At 42.2% G+C, this 18,602-nt stretch overlaps 2 protein-coding genes across 11 annotated transcripts in view; one reads left to right on the top strand and one right to left on the bottom strand.

The window, feature by feature from the left end:
* The window catches only part of qtrt1 (queuine tRNA-ribosyltransferase 1), a 57,888-nt gene that overhangs the window by 6,132 nt on the left and 33,154 nt on the right, over window positions 1–18,602 (top strand). For 6 of the 7 annotated variants that reach the window (XR_007265754.1, XR_007265757.1, XR_007265753.1 and 3 more), the window contains exons 7-10: window positions 32–107; window positions 4,583–4,692; window positions 5,253–5,337; window positions 7,852–8,034. Coding sequence is in view for 2 of the 7 variants with exons in the window: in XM_048618089.1 (XP_048474046.1) it covers window positions 32–107; window positions 4,583–4,692; window positions 5,253–5,337; window positions 7,852–8,004 (424 nt within the window). In the remaining 5 variants the exon portion in view is untranslated. Of the gene's footprint in view, window positions 1–31; window positions 108–4,582; window positions 4,693–5,252; window positions 5,338–7,851; window positions 8,035–8,223; window positions 8,469–18,602 lie in introns of those variants that run through there. The other variant, XM_048618088.1, reaches the window with a different exon arrangement.
* The window catches only part of ilf3b (interleukin enhancer binding factor 3b), a 54,681-nt gene continuing 52,913 nt past the window's right edge, over window positions 16,835–18,602 (bottom strand). For all 4 annotated transcript variants that reach the window (XM_020517156.2, XM_020517155.2, XM_048618087.1 and 1 more), the window contains exon 21: window positions 16,835–17,915. In XM_020517156.2, coding sequence (XP_020372745.1) covers window positions 17,785–17,915 — 131 coding nt within the window. In that variant the 3' untranslated portion in view covers window positions 16,835–17,784. The remainder of the gene's footprint in view (window positions 17,916–18,602) is intronic.

The following is an 18,602-nucleotide window of genomic DNA, read 5'->3' on the forward strand; positions in this document are numbered from 1 at the left end:
TTTACGGTCTCCTCTTCTCTTACTCCCCCAGATATGCAACAGATCTCGTGGTGTGTGTGGCTTTGGGTTGTGACATGTTTGACTGTGTGTTTCCCACACGGACAGCGGTAAGAGTTCCAGGTTTTCAGGATGGCAATCTGTAACTAGTGGAGTGCCACAGGGATCAGTTCTGGGGCCACAATTATTTTCAATGTATGTTGATGATTTGGATGAGGAAAGTGAATGTACTGTTACCAGGTTTGCGGATGATACAAAAATAGGAATGGAGAGAGATTAAATGGGTGGGCAAAAACTTGGCAGATGAAATACAATGTGGAAAAATGTGAGCCTATGTGGACGGATCATGGAAAAATGTGAAAACAACAGGGTTATTGTGGTCCGTGATTTTAACTTCCCCTGTATTAACTTGGATTCCCTTAGTGCCAGGGGCTTGAATGAGGGGGATTTATTACGTGTTTCCGGGAGAGTCCTTTGAAACAATATGTAAATAGTCCAAACAGGGAAGGGGCCATAGGTAGACCTGCATTGGGGAATGAACCCAGCCAGGTGATCGAAGTTTCAGTGGGGGAGCATTTTGGAAACAGTGACTATAATTCTGTAAGTTTTAAGTTACTTATGGATAAGAGTGGCCCTTGGATGAAAGTATTAAAGCTAACTATCATAACATTAAGGAACTGGCCTTTAAAAGATTCCCATGTGCCAGATGTGGATTTACTCTCAAACAGCTGCCCCCAGCATACATTCTCCACCTTCTGCCTAGTGTTCAAGACCAGTATATTCCTGTGAAAATGAAGGATAAGGATGGCAAGATTCAGGAACCTTGGATGACCAGAGAAACTGAGAGCTTAGTCAGAAACAAAAAGGAGGCATATATAAGGTTTCAGAAACTGACGGCAGACAGATCCTTCGAAGAATACAAGGAGAGCAGGAAATAACTCGAATAAGGAATTAGGAGGGCTAAAAGGGGCCATGAAATGTCTTTGGCAAACAGGATTAAGGAAAGGCGTTTTATACATGTATAAGGAGCACGAGGGTGGCTAGGGAAAGGGTAGGCCCACTCAAGGACAAAGGAGGGAATTTATGTGTAGAGCCGGAGGAAGTGGATGAGGTTCTAAAACAATATTTTGCATCAGTATTCACAAAGGAGAAGGACATGGTGGATGGTGAGTCTAGAGAAGGGAATGTTGATATTCTGGGCATGTCAGTATAAAAAAGGAGGTGCTGCGTATTTTTAAAAAGCACTAAGATAGACCAGTTCACAGGATCTGATTGGATCTATCTCAGAATGCTGAGGGACACAGGTGAAGAAATTGCTGGGGCCTTGTACAAAATTTTTGTATCCTCGTTCATCACAGGAGAAGTCCCAGAGGACTGGAGAACAGCCAACGTTGTTCCTTTGTTTAAGAAGGGCAACGGGGATAATCTGGGAAATTACAGGCCGGTAAGCCTTACATCAGTGGTAGGGAAATTATTGGAGGAGATTCTTAGGTATAGGATTTATTCACATATGGAAAAATATGGACTTATTAGCGATAGGTGGGATGGCTTTGTGCAGGGAAGGTTGTGTCTCTCAAATTTGAGCTTTTTGAGGAAGTGACAAAGATTATTGATGAAGGCAAGCGGTAGGTGTTTATCTATCTGGCTTTTGACAAGGTCCCGCATGGCAGGCTGATACAAAGGTGAAGTCACATGGGATCCACAGTGTGATGGTAAGATGGATACAGAATTGCCTTGCTTACGGAAGACTGAGAGTAGTGCTCGAAGGGTGTTTTCTTTTTTGACTAGAGAGCTGTGATCAGTGGTGTTCCATAGAGATCAGTGCTGGAACCCCTGTTGTTTGTAATATCTATGAATGATTTGGAGGAGCCTGATTAGTAAATTTGTGAACAACACAAAGATTGGGGGAGCTGTGGCCAGTGCAGATTGTCAGAGGATACAGCAAGATATAGATAGACTGGAGATGTGGGCGGAGAAATGGGAGACTGAGTTTAATCTGAACAAATGTGAGCTGATGTATCTTGGGAGATCTAATGCAGGAGAGAAATATATGGTAAATGGCAGAACCCTTATTAGCATCAACATAGAGGGATCGAGGCGTACAGGACCACCGTTCCCTGAAAGTAGCTCCACAAGTAGATAAGCTAGTCAATGTATATAGTATGCTTACCTTCATCGGTCAGAACATGCAGCATAAAAATTGGCAAGTCATGTTGTAACTGTATAGAACTTTAGTGAGGCCACATTTGGAATACTGTGTACAGTTCTGATCACCATACTACCAGAGGGATGTGAAGGCTGTGGAGAGGGTACAGACAACATGGACGCAAAATGTTTTTAGTTTGCAAAGGTATCATGTATTGGCACAGTCTAACTGTGCTATGGTGTTCTTTGTTCACTAGGCTGATACCGGGTTTGGAGGGATTTTTGAGGAGAGGTTGAGTAGCTTGGACTTGTACTCGTTAAAATTTGGAAAAATGAGAGGATACTTGATTGAAATGTGCAAAATTCTTATGGGACTTAACAGAGTCGATTCAGAAAGCTCGTTTTCCCTTGTGGCGAGTCTAGGACCAGAGGACATAATGTCAAGAGTAAGGAATTGCCCATTTAAGACAGAAGAGGAGGAACTTTTTGAGGATGGTGTTTTTTGAAATTCTTTACCACAGACAGCTGCCGAGCCTGAGTCATATGTATATAAAAGGCTGAGATCGGCAGATTTTTAATCAGTAAAGGTTATGGGGTTAAGGTTGGAAAGTGGAGTTGAGGATTATCAAGTCAGCCATAATCTCATTAAATGGCAGAGCTGACCTAATGGCCTGAATGGCTGACTTCTGGTTCTGTGTCTTTGGATCTTAGAATTCTTTCATTGGTACCATTAGCAGACCTGGTCAGTTGGACATGGAATCCTTTCCTACTATAAGATGTGTAGATGTGATTATGTCAGTGTTTTCTGTTCCAAGAGCACATATTTGCAGAACTGTGTAAAGCAGCTATTGTTTTGGTGATTGTATGGGGAGAGAATGGTCTCTGACCAGACAGTGCTCAGGATGTGCAAGGGAAACTTTTAAATGATGTGGTTTGGAGTTGAATGAAGCAATTTTGCAAGATGTAACAGGATGTTTAGCTAGAAACTAATAACTGAATTTAAGTTGCTTGAGAATGGCAGAGGAATCTAAAAATGGATCGTATCTAAGGTTTTGGAGTAGATTTGTAGCTTGGGTTGTGGGTGTTGAGGTTGATTGGCTCGCCGAGCTGGTTTGTTGTTCCGCAGATGTTTCGTTACCGTGCTTGGTAACATCCTCAGTGCAGCCTCTGATGAAGTGTCGGTGTGTTTTGCCGCCTGGCTTTTAAACTCTGGGGTCCGTTGCGATGGATTGCCTAACTTCCAGGTTTCCTCCGTAGTAGAATGTATATGTGGTCGAGTTCAATGTATTTATTAATAGCCTGCTTCGTGGAGTGCCATGCTTCCAGGAATTCTTGTGCTTGTCTCTGCCTAGCCTGTCCCAGGATCTTGGTGTTGTCCCAGTCGAAGTCGTGGTTCTCCCTTGTCCATGTGGATTGAGATGAGCGAGTATTGGTCGTGTCTTTTTGTAGCCAGTTGGTGTTCAATGGATCATATCATCTCTGCTAGCTCAGTTAAAAGTTCAAGCTAAATGATCTTTAAAAATAAGTTCATGGGGTGTGGATATCACTTGTCAGACCAGTATTATTGCCCATCCCTAAATATTCTTGAGGATTATTATGAATGCTGTAGTCCATGTTGTGCAGGTAGAAGCACAGAATTGTCATGAAGGGAAATCTAGGATTTTGATTCAGTGACCGAGAAGGAATGGTGATATATTTCTGAGTCAGGATGCTGTGTGAGTTGGAGAGGAACTTGCAAATGGTGATGTTCCCATAGATCTGTTGCCCATCTTTCTAGATGGCCAAAGGTTTGGAAGGTGCTGCCAAAGTAGCCTTCGTGAATTTATGCAGTGTATCTTGTAGATGGTATACAAACTGCTACTGAGCATGGGTGGTGGAAGGAGTGAATATTTATGGATGTGGCATTTGTTCTGGACCAGACCAGACCCCGTCAAAATACATTAGGAAGGTAGCCTAGACATGATCCTTTCCATATTTTAAAGGTAAATGACAGATGCTGTGTTCCAGATGCAATTCGATTGGTCAAACTACTTGACATTAAACAAAACACAATTTATATAAACACTATAGTTAAAATATAACAAAAGAAAGAAGAACTTGGAATAATTTAGCTCTTTACTTAACAGAATAATAGATACTATGACAGTGACTAATTAACTAATGTGTAGTTGTTCAAATGCTGCCTCAATGTCAAGAGCAGTCACTCTTGCCTCACCCCTCTTGTAACCTTAATAAACATGGAATTTCTGGCTGTTGGGGCTTTCCTAGTTAGTCATGGAGCTGGATTTTAGTGCAAGGGAAGCCAGAGCCAGAGCCAGGAATGCTGTTCAACCCATTATGGGGCTTCGGGTCATCTCTGAGCTGCTAGCCTGGTTACTGAAGGTGATGTTACTTAACTGCTTCAACACTGCGGTCTAATCTGTCCCCTCTAATTTCTCAGCGATTTGGGTCTGCACTTGTTCCTTGGGGATCCCTGCAACTGAAAAACAGGCAATATGCCAAGGATTTCAAACCCATCGATGAGGATTGTGACTGTCCTACATGTAAGAGGTAGGAAAGGTGGCTGATTGTTCTCTGCATCTCACATCAACTGCTGGTCATCTTTATTACTGTGGATGAAATATCTCCATCTTGCAGCTTTGAAGGTAACGCAGTTAGCCTTTGTTCCTGAGTTAGAAGGAGAAAACTCTTGCACATCATCCAGGGAAGCTAATGAAAAATTTGTATATCTGCATGGTTATTGAGTGCAACAAGACTGAATTATGCTGTGATGCTGTCCATTGTTTAATTGCTTGTGTAGGTGAAATGTGAAGTGTGGCAACTGTAATAAATTATTTAATGGCAGTTATCCCAGGCAGAGAGAGTGAATCATAGGGGCCCATTGAGTCCGTGTCAAAAGCAACCACCTAAACTATTCCAGTCTTATTTTCCAGCATTTGGTCAGTGGTGCCTGTGCGTGTGTGTATGTTGATGGGGATGGGAAGAAGCAATGTTGTTCGTGCTACAGTTTTGCAGAAAACCACCAATATAGTTTGTGGTATTTGTGTCAGAGGGGTTGCTAGTCCAACCAGTCCAGGAATCTGTCTAATCTGCTGTCCTACGTTTGTCAGGTACACTCGAGCATATCTACATGCCCTGTTCAGGAGTGACACTGCTGCCCTCCATCACATCACCATCCACAACATTGCCTACCAGGTGAGGAAGCTGTACTCTGTATCTAACCCCATGCTGGACCTGTCTGGAGTATTTGATTGGGAGTGTGATGAGGAGGATTTACTTTGTTTAAGAATGGAGGGAGTGTAACTCTATATTTAACATCACACTCTACCTATCCTGGGACAGTTTGATGTGAACAATGCAGTGGATGTTTTACTCTGCATCTAACCTCTTGCTGTACCTGTACTGGGACTGTTATATGGGGAAAGAGGGATGGGCTTTACTTGCAGTTTAAAGGAGTAAAGGAAGCTTTACTCTGTATCTAACCCTGCATTGTTCCTGTTCTGGGAGTGTTCCCCACACAATACTTCATCTGTCAGATCTTTGTCAACTCAATCTAACCTATTTATATGTTGATGTAGCTGCCTCACCTCCACTTTACAACTTGCTTTCTAATCTATCTTATGAATATCCCTTCATTCATATCACTTATATAGATTGTGAACAGTCGAGGGCAGCACTGAGTCCTGTGGCACATCTCTCACTATATCTTGATAGCCTGAGAAAAGAACTACTTATGCTTACTGTCATGCTTCCTCTTAGCAGTCAATCTTCTGTCCCTGCCAATATGCTATTCCCTCATACAATAAGCTTTTACTTTCCACAGTAACCTTGTTGAGGTATTTTATCAGATGCCTTCTAAGTACGTCTATTGGTTTCCCTTCCTTGTAGCATGTGTTCATTCCTCAAAGAGCTCCAACAGATCAGTTAAACATTACGTCCCTTCACAAAACCATGTTGACTCTGCCCAATTATGTTGAATTTATTTAAGGGCTTTGTTAACATTTTCCCCAACATATTAACTGGCTTGTGGTTTCCTGCTTTGTTCTCCCTCTTTTTTGAACAAATAATTTGCTGTCTTCCCATGAATCTAAGGAGTTTTTAAAAATTGAAACCAATGCATCAACTCTCTCGGTAGCCACTTTTAAAAAGGACCCTATGGATGCCAGTCCATCAGGAGCTGGACACATCAGACCACATCTCCATTTTACTCAGGACCATTTTCCCTGAGTGATTTGTCATTTCAGTTCCTCAATTTTCATATGGCTCAGATAATTCAAAAGATTCTGCTTCTTACTTTAGTCCTAGCTCTTCACACTGACTATGCAAAATCTCATACTTTATCCTGTCTAGATGTCTTGAACCCTGGTCATGGGCAGATCACAGTTGCCTCAGACTGACACTCTGCTGCATAGAACAGTGTAAATCCCTCAGACTATATTGTCCCTCATTATCGTTGCTCCCCCTACTTGGATACCTTCCTGTCCCACGGTTCCATGGTCGTTTAGCTCATCCACTCTGTGGTAGCCCTGTTCAAACAAGCTGAACCTCAAACCTGTTGGACAATTGCAAAGGGTGATGCTCCTGCTTTCTGGGTCTCCTTACCTGTCTCCCTCACAATCTCAAACTCCTGTCCCTGACAACATTTGTTCAATTTGCAATGTCTCCTGGAACAATGCTTCCAGATAACTTCCTGATGTGTCACTGTACCCATAGATCAGTCTCTAGGTAGTAAAGTTCAAGCTGAAGCTGCTTGAGCTTTAAACTCTTACTGCAAGTATGTTTGCCCTGGATCACACTAGGCATGCAGGAAGTCCCACATATGTAGCTCTACAGACACATCACTCATCCTGACATCCTTACTATATTCAAATTTAACTTTGTCATTTTATTCAATTATGTTTGCTTAGCTTTTTAGCATTTGGTGGCAATATTAATGTATAAACTACTTGAACCTTCAGAGTAGAACAAACCTTAGTCATTTACCAGGCAGTCAGCAGATAAGTAGTTGCGTGTGATGTAGCAGAGGAAGAACCAATACCTGGATGCTGAAATACTTAGCAGACAAGAACCTCTTTGCTCTTCCTCCCCTAACTCCCTTATTACCCAACTCCTAGCAATGTTGTAAGCAAGCACTAAAAGGCTGAGCTGATCCAGTTACAGAGAAACCTGCTTCAGCTACTTCTCTATATCTAAATGTACTTCCAGTGGACACCTTGTTAAAACTCAGCTTTAAGCAGAGAACTTCAGAATTTAAACTGCAGATTTATTAAATACTAATTAATGCTAGGTACAAACAAAATTAGATTTGTACAAAAAGAATAAGACTTTTTCATATACCAATTGCCAGCATTCAGTCTGAGCAAACATTCATGCTCTGCCTGCTTCAGCTTTGGTATGTTTGTGCTATTGAGCAAGCAGTACCTATGTGCCTGGTGCCTGTCTGCTGACTATTTGGTGCAGGAGGTGTGATTAACCATGAGTGTCAAGGATAGTTTAGAATAAAAAGCATTTAATAAAAAGCACCTCTCAATGTTTGCGTGTTTATATGTTCTGAAGAGTGATCAGGAGTGAGCCTCACTGCTTCCTTACACTTGTAATGTTGGGACTGTTGCTAATGCCCAGAAATTTGGCTGAACAGGGCTGCATCATGTCATTGCTCCTGTTAGATCCATTGATTTTGCTGAGCTAGGACAATACTTTGTTTTGCAGTTGAACCTGATGTACTCAATCCGTGAGAGTATTCAGCAAGGACGATTTCCAGTCTTCATTCAGCAGTTCATGAAGCGGATGTATGGGAGTAAAGAGGAATACCCACGCTGGGCTGTTGAAGCACTCAGCACGGTCAATGTTCAACTGGAATAGAGGGTCTGGGACACCTATTGCTGAATGAAGGTAACACACTCACCAAGGAAAGGGGCATTCTCCATTATGTATGCTGGAGTCTGTGACCTCTTGCACTCACCTATGTTTGTGTTGCTAGCTGTGTAACTTGTTCCAAAATTAAGTGATTTTTAAGAAATGTTGAATGTATTAACACTTGTGACAGCATCTCCATTATTCATCATGTGATCCTGCCTCCAGGTGTGCGCTGATCCTGGGCAGACTGCCTGAAGTTAGTGCTGGAGCCACAATCCTTTTTATATTATTAACATCAATTCATATGCCTTTTGCCAGTGTGACCTAAAAGTGCATAAAATATGACAGCGAACACTCTTAGAGACACAAAAAGGACAAAATATTCTTAATGCAAGCTTGTTTATGTCTCATTAAAACAGCCAGTTATGAAAACAAATTTTATTTTTCAAGTAAATTTCATTACAAAAAGCGGACTGACTCCTGCCTCATTCCTACAAAAACGTCTTCGCACCCTCTGCACGTGGCTGTTCCCTGGCTTTGTTCTATATTTTTGCTCCATTTTTGCAGCAGCAGCAGGAGCGGTGAGAGCGAGAACCAGGGGGCTGCCGGGAAGGTAAGTTCTTCATTTCGGCAGTGGAGCTGAGTGGGAGCGGTCGAATTGCGCCCTGAGAAGGTGAGTGAACTGATATATTTGGGCAGTGGCTAAACCCAAGATACTACAGGTGTAGTGTCTCCCACCCGCCCCCCCTCCTCTGACCAAAAAAAGAGACTCTGTGGTGTGATGATAAGGTAAGGCTTTTCTTTTTCTTTTTTTTAAATCATGTCCTGGTAAGTAGAGTGATCGGTAAAAATCTTTTCGTTTTATCTATTATTTTATATTCTAGTAGGACTAAGCTAAGCTTAAGAGTAAAAATGGCAGGAGATCCCAGACCTGTGTTATGCTTCTCTTGCTCAATGTGGGAGCTTAGGGATGCAGCTGATGTCCCTGACTCCTACACGTGTAGGAAGTGTGTCCAGCTGCAGCCCTTGTTAGACCGTATGACAGCTCTGGAGCTGTGGATGGACTCACTTTGGAGCATCCGCGATGCTGAGGAAGTCATGGATAGCACGTTCAGCAAATTGGTCACACCGCAGATTAGGATTGTTGAGGAAGAAAGGGAATGGGTGACCAAAAGGCAGAGAAAAAGCAGGAAGGCAGTGCAGGTGTCCCCTGCAGTCATCTCCGTCCAAAACAGATATGCCGTTTTGGACACTGTTGGGGGAGATGGCTCACCAGGGGAAGGCAGCAGTAGCCAGTTCATGGCACCGTGGCTGGCTCTGTTGTACAGAAGGGTGGGAAAAAGAGTGGAAGGGCTATAGTCATAGGGGATTCGATTGTAAGGGGAGTAGATAGGCAATTCTCTGGTCGAAAACGAGACTCCCGAATGGTATGTTACCTCACAGGTGCATGGGTCAGGGATGTCTCAGATCGACTGCAGGACATTCTGAAGGGGGAGGGTGAACAGCCAGCTGCCGTGGTGCCTATAGGCACCAGTGACGTAGGTAATAAACGGGATGAGGTCCTACAAAGAGAATTTAGGGAGTTAGGAGCCAAGTTAAAAAATAGGACCTCGGAGGTCGTAATCTCAGGATTGCTACCAGTGCCACGTGCTAGTCAGAGTAGAAATAAAAGAATAGGCAGGATAAATGAGTGGCTTGAGAGATGGTGCAGGAGGGAGGGGTTCAGATTTTTGGGACATTGGGACCGGTTCTGGAGGAGGTGGGACTATTACAAACCAGACGGTCTACACCTGGGCAAGACTGGAACCAATGTCCTCGGGGGTGCTTTTGCTAACGCTGCTGGGAGGGTTTAAACTAATGTGACAGGGGGATGGGAACCAAATGAGGACGTTAGTGGACAGTAAGGAGGTAGTAACTAAAGCCTGTTAAGAGTAGGCACAGAGCAGATGATGAACGCAAAGGGACAAGTGGTCTGAGGTGCATTTGTTTTGATGCGAGAAGTGTAGTAGGTAAGGCAGGTGAACTTAGGGCTTGGATTAGTACCTGGGAGTATGATGTTATTGCTATTACTGAGACTTGGTTGAGGGAAGGGCAAGATTGGCAAGTAATATCCTAGCATATAGATGCTTCAGGCGGGATAGAGAGGGAGGTAAAAGGGGTGAACGAGTTGCGTTACTGGTCAAAGAGGATATCACAGCTGTGCTGAAGGAGGGCACTATGGAGGACTCGAGCAGTGAGGCAATATGGGCAGAGCTCAGAAATAGGAAGGGTGCAGTAACAATGTTGGGACTGTACTACAGGCCTCCCAACAGCGAGCATGAGATAGAGGTACAAATATGTAGACAGATAATGGAAAGATGTAGGAGCAACAGGGTGGTGGTGATGGGAGATTTTAATTTTCCCAACATTGACTGGGATTCACTTAGTGTTAGGGGTTGAGATGGAGCAGAATTTGTAAGAAGCATCCAGGAGGGTTTTATAGAACAGTATGTAAATAGTCCAACTCGGGAAGGGGCCTGGTGTTAGGGAATGAGCCCGGCCAGGTGGTTGAAGTTTCAATAGGGGATTACTTTGGGAATAGTGATCACAATTCCGTAAGTTTTAGAATACTCATGGACAAAGATGAGAGTGGTCCTAAAGGAAGAGTGCTAAACTGGGGGAAGGCCAACTGTAGCAAAATTTGGCAAGAGCTGGGAAATGTGGATTGGGAGCAGCTGTTTGAGGGTAAATCCACATTTGATATGCGGGAGGCTTTTAAAGAGAGGTTGATTAGAGTGCAGGACAGACATGTCCCTGTGAAAATGAGGGATAGAAAGGGCAAGATTAGGGAACCATGGATGACAGATGAAATTGTGAGACTAGCAAAGAAGAAAAAGGAATCATACATAAGGTCTAGGTGATTGAAAACAGATGAAGCTTTGGAAGAATATCGGGAAAGTAGGACCAATCTGAAACGAGGAATTAAGAGAGCTAAAAGGGGTCATGAAATATCTTTAGCAAACAGGGTTAAGGAAAATCCCAAAGCCTTTTATTCGTACAGAAGGAGCAAGAGGGTAACTAGAGAAAGGGTTGGCCCACTCGAGGACAAAGGAGGGAAGTTATGTGAGGAGTTAGAAAATGAGCGAGATTCTTAATGAGTACTTTGCGTCAGTATTCACCGAGGAGAGGGACATGACGGATGTTGAAGTTAGGGATAGATGTTTGATTAATCTAGGTCAAGTTGGCAGAAGGAGGCGCGGGGGTGTAGTGTTGGGTATTCTAAAAGGCATTAGGGTGGACAAGTCCCCAGGTCCGGATGGGGTCTATCCCAGGTTACTGAGGGAAGCGAGAGAGGAAATAGCTGGGGCCTTAACAGATATCTTTGCAGCATCGTTGAGCACGGGTGAGGTCCCAGAGGACTGGAGAATTGCTAATGTTGTCCCCTTGTTTAAAAAGGGTAGCAAGGATAATCCAGGTAATTATAGACAGTGAGCCTGACATCAGCGGTGGAGAAGCTGCTGGAGAAGGTACTGAGGCATAGGATCTATTTACATGTGGAAGAAAATGGGCTTTAGTGATCGGCAGCATGGTTTTGTGCAGGGAAGGTCATGTCTTACTTGATAGAATTCTTTGAGGAAGTGACAAAGTTGATAGATGAGGGAAAGGCTGTAGATGTCATATACATGGACTTCAGTAAGGTGTTTGATAAGGTTCCCCATGATAGGCTGATGGAGAAAGTGAAGTTGCATGGGGTCCAGAGTGTACTAGCTAGATGGATAGAGAACTGGCTGAGCAACAGGAGATAGAGAGTTGTAGCGGAAGGGAGTTTGTCAAAATGGAGAACTGTGACCACTGGTTTTCCACAGGGATCCGTGTTGGGACCCTGTTGTTTGTGATATACATAAATGATGTGGAGGAAGGTATAGATGGTCTGATTAGCAAGTTTGCAGATGACACTAAGATTGGTGGAGTGATAGATAGTGAAGGGGACTGTCGGAGAATGCAGCAGAATATAGTTAGATTGGAGAGTTGGGTGGAGAAATGGCAGATGGAGTTCAATCCAGGCAAATGCGAGGTGATGCATTTTGGAAGATCCAATTCAAGAACGAACCAGATGGTAAATGGAAAAGATCTGGGTGTTCAGGTCCATTGTAGCCTGAAGGTGGCAATGCAGGTCGATAGAGTGGTCAAGAAGGTGTAGGGCATGCTTTCATTCATTGGATGGGATATTGAGTACAAGAGTTGGCAGGTCATGTTGCAGGTTGGACTTTGGTTCGACCACATTTGGAATACTGTGTACAGTTCTGGTCGCCACATTACCGAAAGGATGTGGATGCTTTGGAGAGAGTGCAGAAGAGGTTCACTAGGATGTTGCCTGGTATGGAGGGCGCTAGCTATGAAGAGAGGTTGAGTAGATTAGGATTATTTACATTAGAAAGACAGAGATTGAGGGGAGACCTGATTGAGATCTATACAGGGTGGATAGCAAGAAGCTTTTTCCCCAGAGTAAGGGACTCAATTTCGAGGGGTCACAATTTCAAGGTGAGAGGGGAAAAGTTTAAGGGAGATATGCGTGGAAAGTTCTTTACGCAGAAGGTGGAGGGTGCCTGGAATGCATTGCCAGTGGAGGTGGTAGAGGCAGGCACAGTAGCGTAATTTAAGATATATCTAGACAGATACATGAATGGGCAGAGAGATACAGATCCTTGGAAAATAGGCAACAGGTTTAGATAGAGGATCTGGATCGGCACTGGCTTGGAGGGCCATAGGGCCTGTTCTTATGTTGTAATTTTCTTTGTTCTATATCCTTTCTACCTTAGCCTACTTCCATCAATTAGGGATGATATTAATTAACATTAAATACAAACTATATTTGATGAGATTATCAAAGGAAATATGTTCAAAGTGGGGCAGGGTATTTATAGATAGGCTAACCTTGGCGATGGGTATATTATTGAAACAGAGGGCAGAATCCGATTGGCCAAGGGCATGTTTAATTAACATGGTAGAAAAAAGCAGTAGGCCATTCTGCCCTTAGACCCTACACCACCATTCAATATGATCTCAGCTGATCATGCAACTCAGTCCCCTGTTCCTGTTTTCTCCCCATACCCTTTGATCCATTGATCCTAAATCAGAAAAAAGCACAATAAGTAAACTTAATTGATTTTTAATTAACGACTGCCAGAAACAATGATGTTAACATTCACTAGATGGATAAAGTTCTGAGCAAAGCTGCTTTTGTTAGCCATGTTCTCGTAACAAGAATACCTGCTGACAGCAGATAAAATAAGGTTAGCTTTCTACAGCCATATGAAATAATAAATTGCAACATGTTTGTCTTTGAATTGGGTAATTATAATTATCTATTTCTTATGGTCTCATAGGATAAGACATTAGGAGTAGGCCATTTGGCCATTCAGTAGTGTCATGACTGATCCAAACTCATGTCTTTCCTGCCCTTTCCCCATAACCCTTGATTTCCTGACTGATCAAGCATCTAACTCCCCCTTAAATATACACAAGGAGTCTGCACCCACAGCTCTCTGGCAAGGAGTTCAAAAGACTCTCAACCCTCAGAAGAAATTCCTTCTTTATTTTGAGACTATGCCTCTGGTCCTAGACTCTCCCATGAGGGGAAACATCTCTCAGCACTTACCCTGTCAAGCGCCATTAGAATTTGATATATTTCAATGAGATCACCTCACTTTGCTCATAAAACAATCCCTCCAATGAAATAATATCTTTTAAATAAGGGGACCAAAACTGTCAGCGTACTCCCAGATGTTGTCTCATCAGCCCTTGTACAGTTTGTTTCACATTGGCAGTTTTCCAATCCTCTGGCACATTTCCAGAATCCAAGGATTTTTGGAAATTACAACCATCTCTATAGCAACTCTTAAGAACCCTGGAACTATTCTTTAGTATTAATAGAATGTTCATGATGACCTCTCATTAAATGTATTTTACTAAAAAAGCTGTTAGTTAGTTTTTATATTTCATGCATTACCCAGCAAGCTAATGAAACATCTGTGCGTGAACTAATGAACCAATCACAGCATCCACAACCCGAGCTACAAATCTACTCAAGAACCTCAGTCACGTTAGTTTGCTCTCAAGTTTGTATTCTTTTTGTTTTTAGTCCTCTGCTGGATTCCGAATTTTTCCTAGTCCTTGGGACTATCACTGACTTTTGTTTTAAATGCTTTTTCTTTCACTCCTTAACTTTCTTGGTTAGCCATGGTTGGTTTATGCGTATCTTAGAATCTTTCTTCTTTATGAAGATTCTCTTTTGCTGACAGTCATGAATTACTTACCTAAATGTCTGCCACTACTTGCTTACTGCCATTCCTGTTAATCTATCTGCCCAGTTCACTTTGAATTCAATGATTCCATGATAGTTAGCTATAGTGTGAAAACAGGCCATTCGGCCCAACAAGTTCACACTGACTCTTTGAGGAGCACCCCACGCAGACTCACCCTTCCATCCCTGGAGTTTCCATGGCTAATCCACCTAACCTACACATCCCTGGACACTGTAGCATAGCCAACCCACCTAACCTGCACATCTTTGGACTGTAGGAGGAAACCCATGCAGACACGGGGAGAATGTGCAAACTCCACACAGGCAGTTGCCCGAGGCTGGAAGTGAACTTGGGTCCCTGGTGCCGAGGCAACGGTGCTAACCACTGAGCCACCATGCTGCCCCTTAAACTCTAACTTCATTTCATTACATTTCCCCATATTTAAGTTAAACTCAGCCATTTCCGACTAGGTATCTCACACTCAAACTGAAAATTAAATTTTATCATATTATGGTCACTATTTCCTCGGGGATCTTTCACTCCAAGGTAATTTATTAAATCTGCCTCATTATTCGTTACCAAGGCTGGGATAGCCAGCTGCCTGACGTAGGGGATCCCTGATTTACAAACATCTGACTTATGAATGCTTGTACTTACAGGGGGGTAATTTTAAAGGCATGACAATCAAACAGTTCCTGTAATTATGAACAGCTGCTTTATATTGTCCTGTATTGTGTTCTCAATTGTGTACAAATCGACTTGTGAACAGACTCCAGCATGTAACCTGGAGACTGCCTGTATTGCTCTAGGAAACTATCCCTAATGCACTATGACTTTGCTGTTGTAGCTATCTTTTCAAATTAGATTAACCCAATCAATATGAAGATCAAAGTCACCCATATTGGAAAGAAGACAGCAAATTAGAACAGACACAATTTGTACATTAAAATTAAGAAGCCTATTTATATGAACACAAAACCCCTATACAGACTTGTGTAATTCTTTATTCCAACCCATCATTAAAAATGCTTTTTGCCAATAAAATCCCTGTTTAAGTTATTATCTTAAGAGTATATCCTATTTTAACTCTTAAGAATTAAACCCATAAAGTAAATCATTTGGTGAATTGGTTGATTCTAATTAGGCATCATCCAAAATTCTTAGAACTAGTACATCAAAGCAATTGCAAGATAAAAAAGGTACCAGAAATTTAATTGAAGGAGAAAGGAAATTAGTACAGAACACTGATGTGCACCATATCATATTTGTACATATATGTTTTTGTAGTCTCACTTGTTCTAGTGGAAGCTTATGTGGCCACATTAGAAAGGAAAACAAGTACTACTGTCAGAGATTTGCTGATCATTGCACAATATTCAGCACTATTCGTGACACTCCAGGTACTGAAGCAGTTCATGTTCAAATGCAGTAAGATCTGGACAACATCCAGGTTTGGGCTGACAAGGAGCAAGTGACATTTGCAGCACACCGGTGCCATGCAATGACCATCTCCAACAAGACAAAGAATCTAAGCATATCCTCATGACATTCAATGGCATTATCTTAACTGAATTCCTCACATCAACATCCTGGATGCTACCATGGACCAGAAACTGAACTGGACTAAACTATAAATACTGTGATTACAAGAGCAGGTCAGAACCTGGGAAATCTGCAGTGACTCTCCAAAGCCTATCCACCATTTACAAGGCACAAATCAGGAGTGTGATGAAATATTCTTCACTTGCATGGATAAATGCACCTCCACTTACATCCAGGACAAAGCAGCTAGCTTGATTAGCACCACATCCATTAGCATCCACTTCCTCCACCACCAATGCTCAGTTGCAGCAATATGTACCACCTACAAGACGCACCGCAAAAATTCATTAATGCTTCCATCACCTTCCAAATTGTTGAGCATTACCGCCAATAAGTACAAGGGCAGCAGATAATGGGAACACCATCACCTGTGAGTCCCTTCCAAGCCACACTCCATCCCAAATTGTATAGCGGGCCTCTTACAGCACATGGACTTCAGTGATTCAAGAAGGCAGCTCAACACAATCTTCTCAAGTACATGCCATGAATGGATTTAAAAAAAAATAGAAGGTAGACTATTTGTCTGCTCCAGAGATAGAAATACTCCCATTAGAATATCTGATAGAATTGCTTTTACAGATAAAAAAGTGAACCTAAAAGTTAAGGAGATCACCGTGCTGCAATTGATGGCTCGTCTAACATTAATTTAGTCCATTTTCATTATATAAAATAGCCCCCAGCCAGGCAATCTCTACCACTGAGACATACAATTGCTAAGTCATAGGAATATCATCTACAGCTCTGTAACAAATGCAGCTGTTTTGAGATGGCATTTCCAGGGTCAAGCAGCAAATATAGCCTTATTATTGCTGCCCAAGCCCAAGACTGAAAACTGTTCCATTTCCAGATCCTTGCACACAATTCCTTGAAATGGAAGGTGAAAAATTCTTGCAAAAACATATGCATCAAGACAAAAGATCATGTCAAAGATTATGCAACAAATTATGACATTTGTTTTACTTTATAAACATTTTATTCAACCACTTTGAGAGGAAGATCAACTGCAATACTGTTCAACTAATACAGAAAACAAAGTACAAAACATGGTATCTTAAAATAATTCACACAATTATATAAACTAAACCAAAAAAAGCAGAAATGCACTTTAGAACAAAGCTTCACTTCTAGACAACTCTGCAAGAAAACCATTGAAGAGATTATACATTACGGATAGGGAGAGAGTACTGCATTCACAACTACCAGGCAAAAATGACCATTCCAAAATGGACTGCAGGAACCAGAATGTGTTACGTGTTGATTTCAGCACACATTGTGTTTAAAATAAAAAAAATTGCAGGTGTCAAAATCAGGGATCAGAATCTCCCTGCCTGATTAATAAGAAACATCACTAAAGTAGCGCCTAGAGCACTAGCAGCCAAAATGGTCAAATGGATGGGAAAGGGGAGGAACAAAATACCATTACAAGCCAACACCAAGTTGCTCTGACGTTATTTTCTCAGTACAGTTACCACCTTACCCAGTCAGGACTCATATTTGGTCAGTTTATGAGAACACTACTGACTTTCAAAGGCTCTGCCCACTCCCTTGGAGGCACAACACAATAATTTAACAATTTATACAATTATTACTGCAGAATTATCCAACTGGGCTCTCTGCCATATCAAAAGCTACCAGATTATTCTGGCTAGAAGGCAACACATGCCCCTTAGTGAGTGGTGTTAGGATTCCAAATCTGGAACCTGAATGTCACATTGAAGCATCATACACCACAGCGCTATTTACTAAAGAAATGGCATTGAACTCCACCTTAAAGAGTATGCAGTGCTAGTGGAAAGTGGTCACACAAGATTTTTTTTAAAATTTGTCTGCAGTATTTAAGAAAAATAGATACAGCAGTTAGGGAAAAAAACGAAGTGGATGTAGGGTCTTCTGATCCTGTTTATCTGTACTGGTAGGTGTTCATGCTGTGGTCTCCTCTGCCATAGCCCCCACCTGGGCTTGAATAGGACGACTGACTTGATCCATATCCCACAGACGATGGTGTGTTGTAGCCACTCTGGGAAGGGTACCCTGTGAGCAATTAACAACATTTGCAATGTTGGACAGTTACATACATGTCCCATGGTAAAATAGCATGTTTGAACTAATGCCTCCAACCAGGAATAAAACGACATGAAAAACAGCAAATCCAGCTGCTACACAGCTTCTACTAAAGTGATACCACCAACTCCTCCAATGATCAAGTGGCAAAGTGCCTCAGAGCTATACAATCAACCCCTTCTTAATGCTGCTTGCTACCACTGGATGCAGTGCCCCTAAGAATCCACAATGTAAAAGGAAAAGGAGGAATGTAGAAGGAAAAGGAGGAATGCAGAAACAGATAAAATTGCGTCAACTCCAAAAGGTTGGCTCCTAAATCTATCCAGTTTCCCAGAGTTGACATTCTGCCAATAAACATCAAGCTACAGATGCATAAGATTGGCACAGGATTTATCAAAGCATGGTTTTCAAGATGGCAAGAGGGGAAGACAGTACAAGATAAATGATAGGATAAAGGGACAGGAAATAAGTAACATTTATCACCCCGAAACTGCTCTTCTCCAGTGCCCAATTTCCCATATCAGTTTAAATATACAGTTTGAATTGAATCAGAGATAGTAGGAACTGCAGATGCTGGAGAATCCGAGATAACAAGGTGTAGAGCTGGATGAACACAGCAGGCCAAGCAGCGTCATAGGAGCAGGAAGGCTGAAGTTT

Source organism: Rhincodon typus, chromosome 38 (genome assembly GCF_021869965.1).
Source record: "Rhincodon typus isolate 14 chromosome 38, sRhiTyp1.1, whole genome shotgun sequence".
Lineage (NCBI taxonomy): Eukaryota > Metazoa > Chordata > Chondrichthyes > Orectolobiformes > Rhincodontidae > Rhincodon > Rhincodon typus.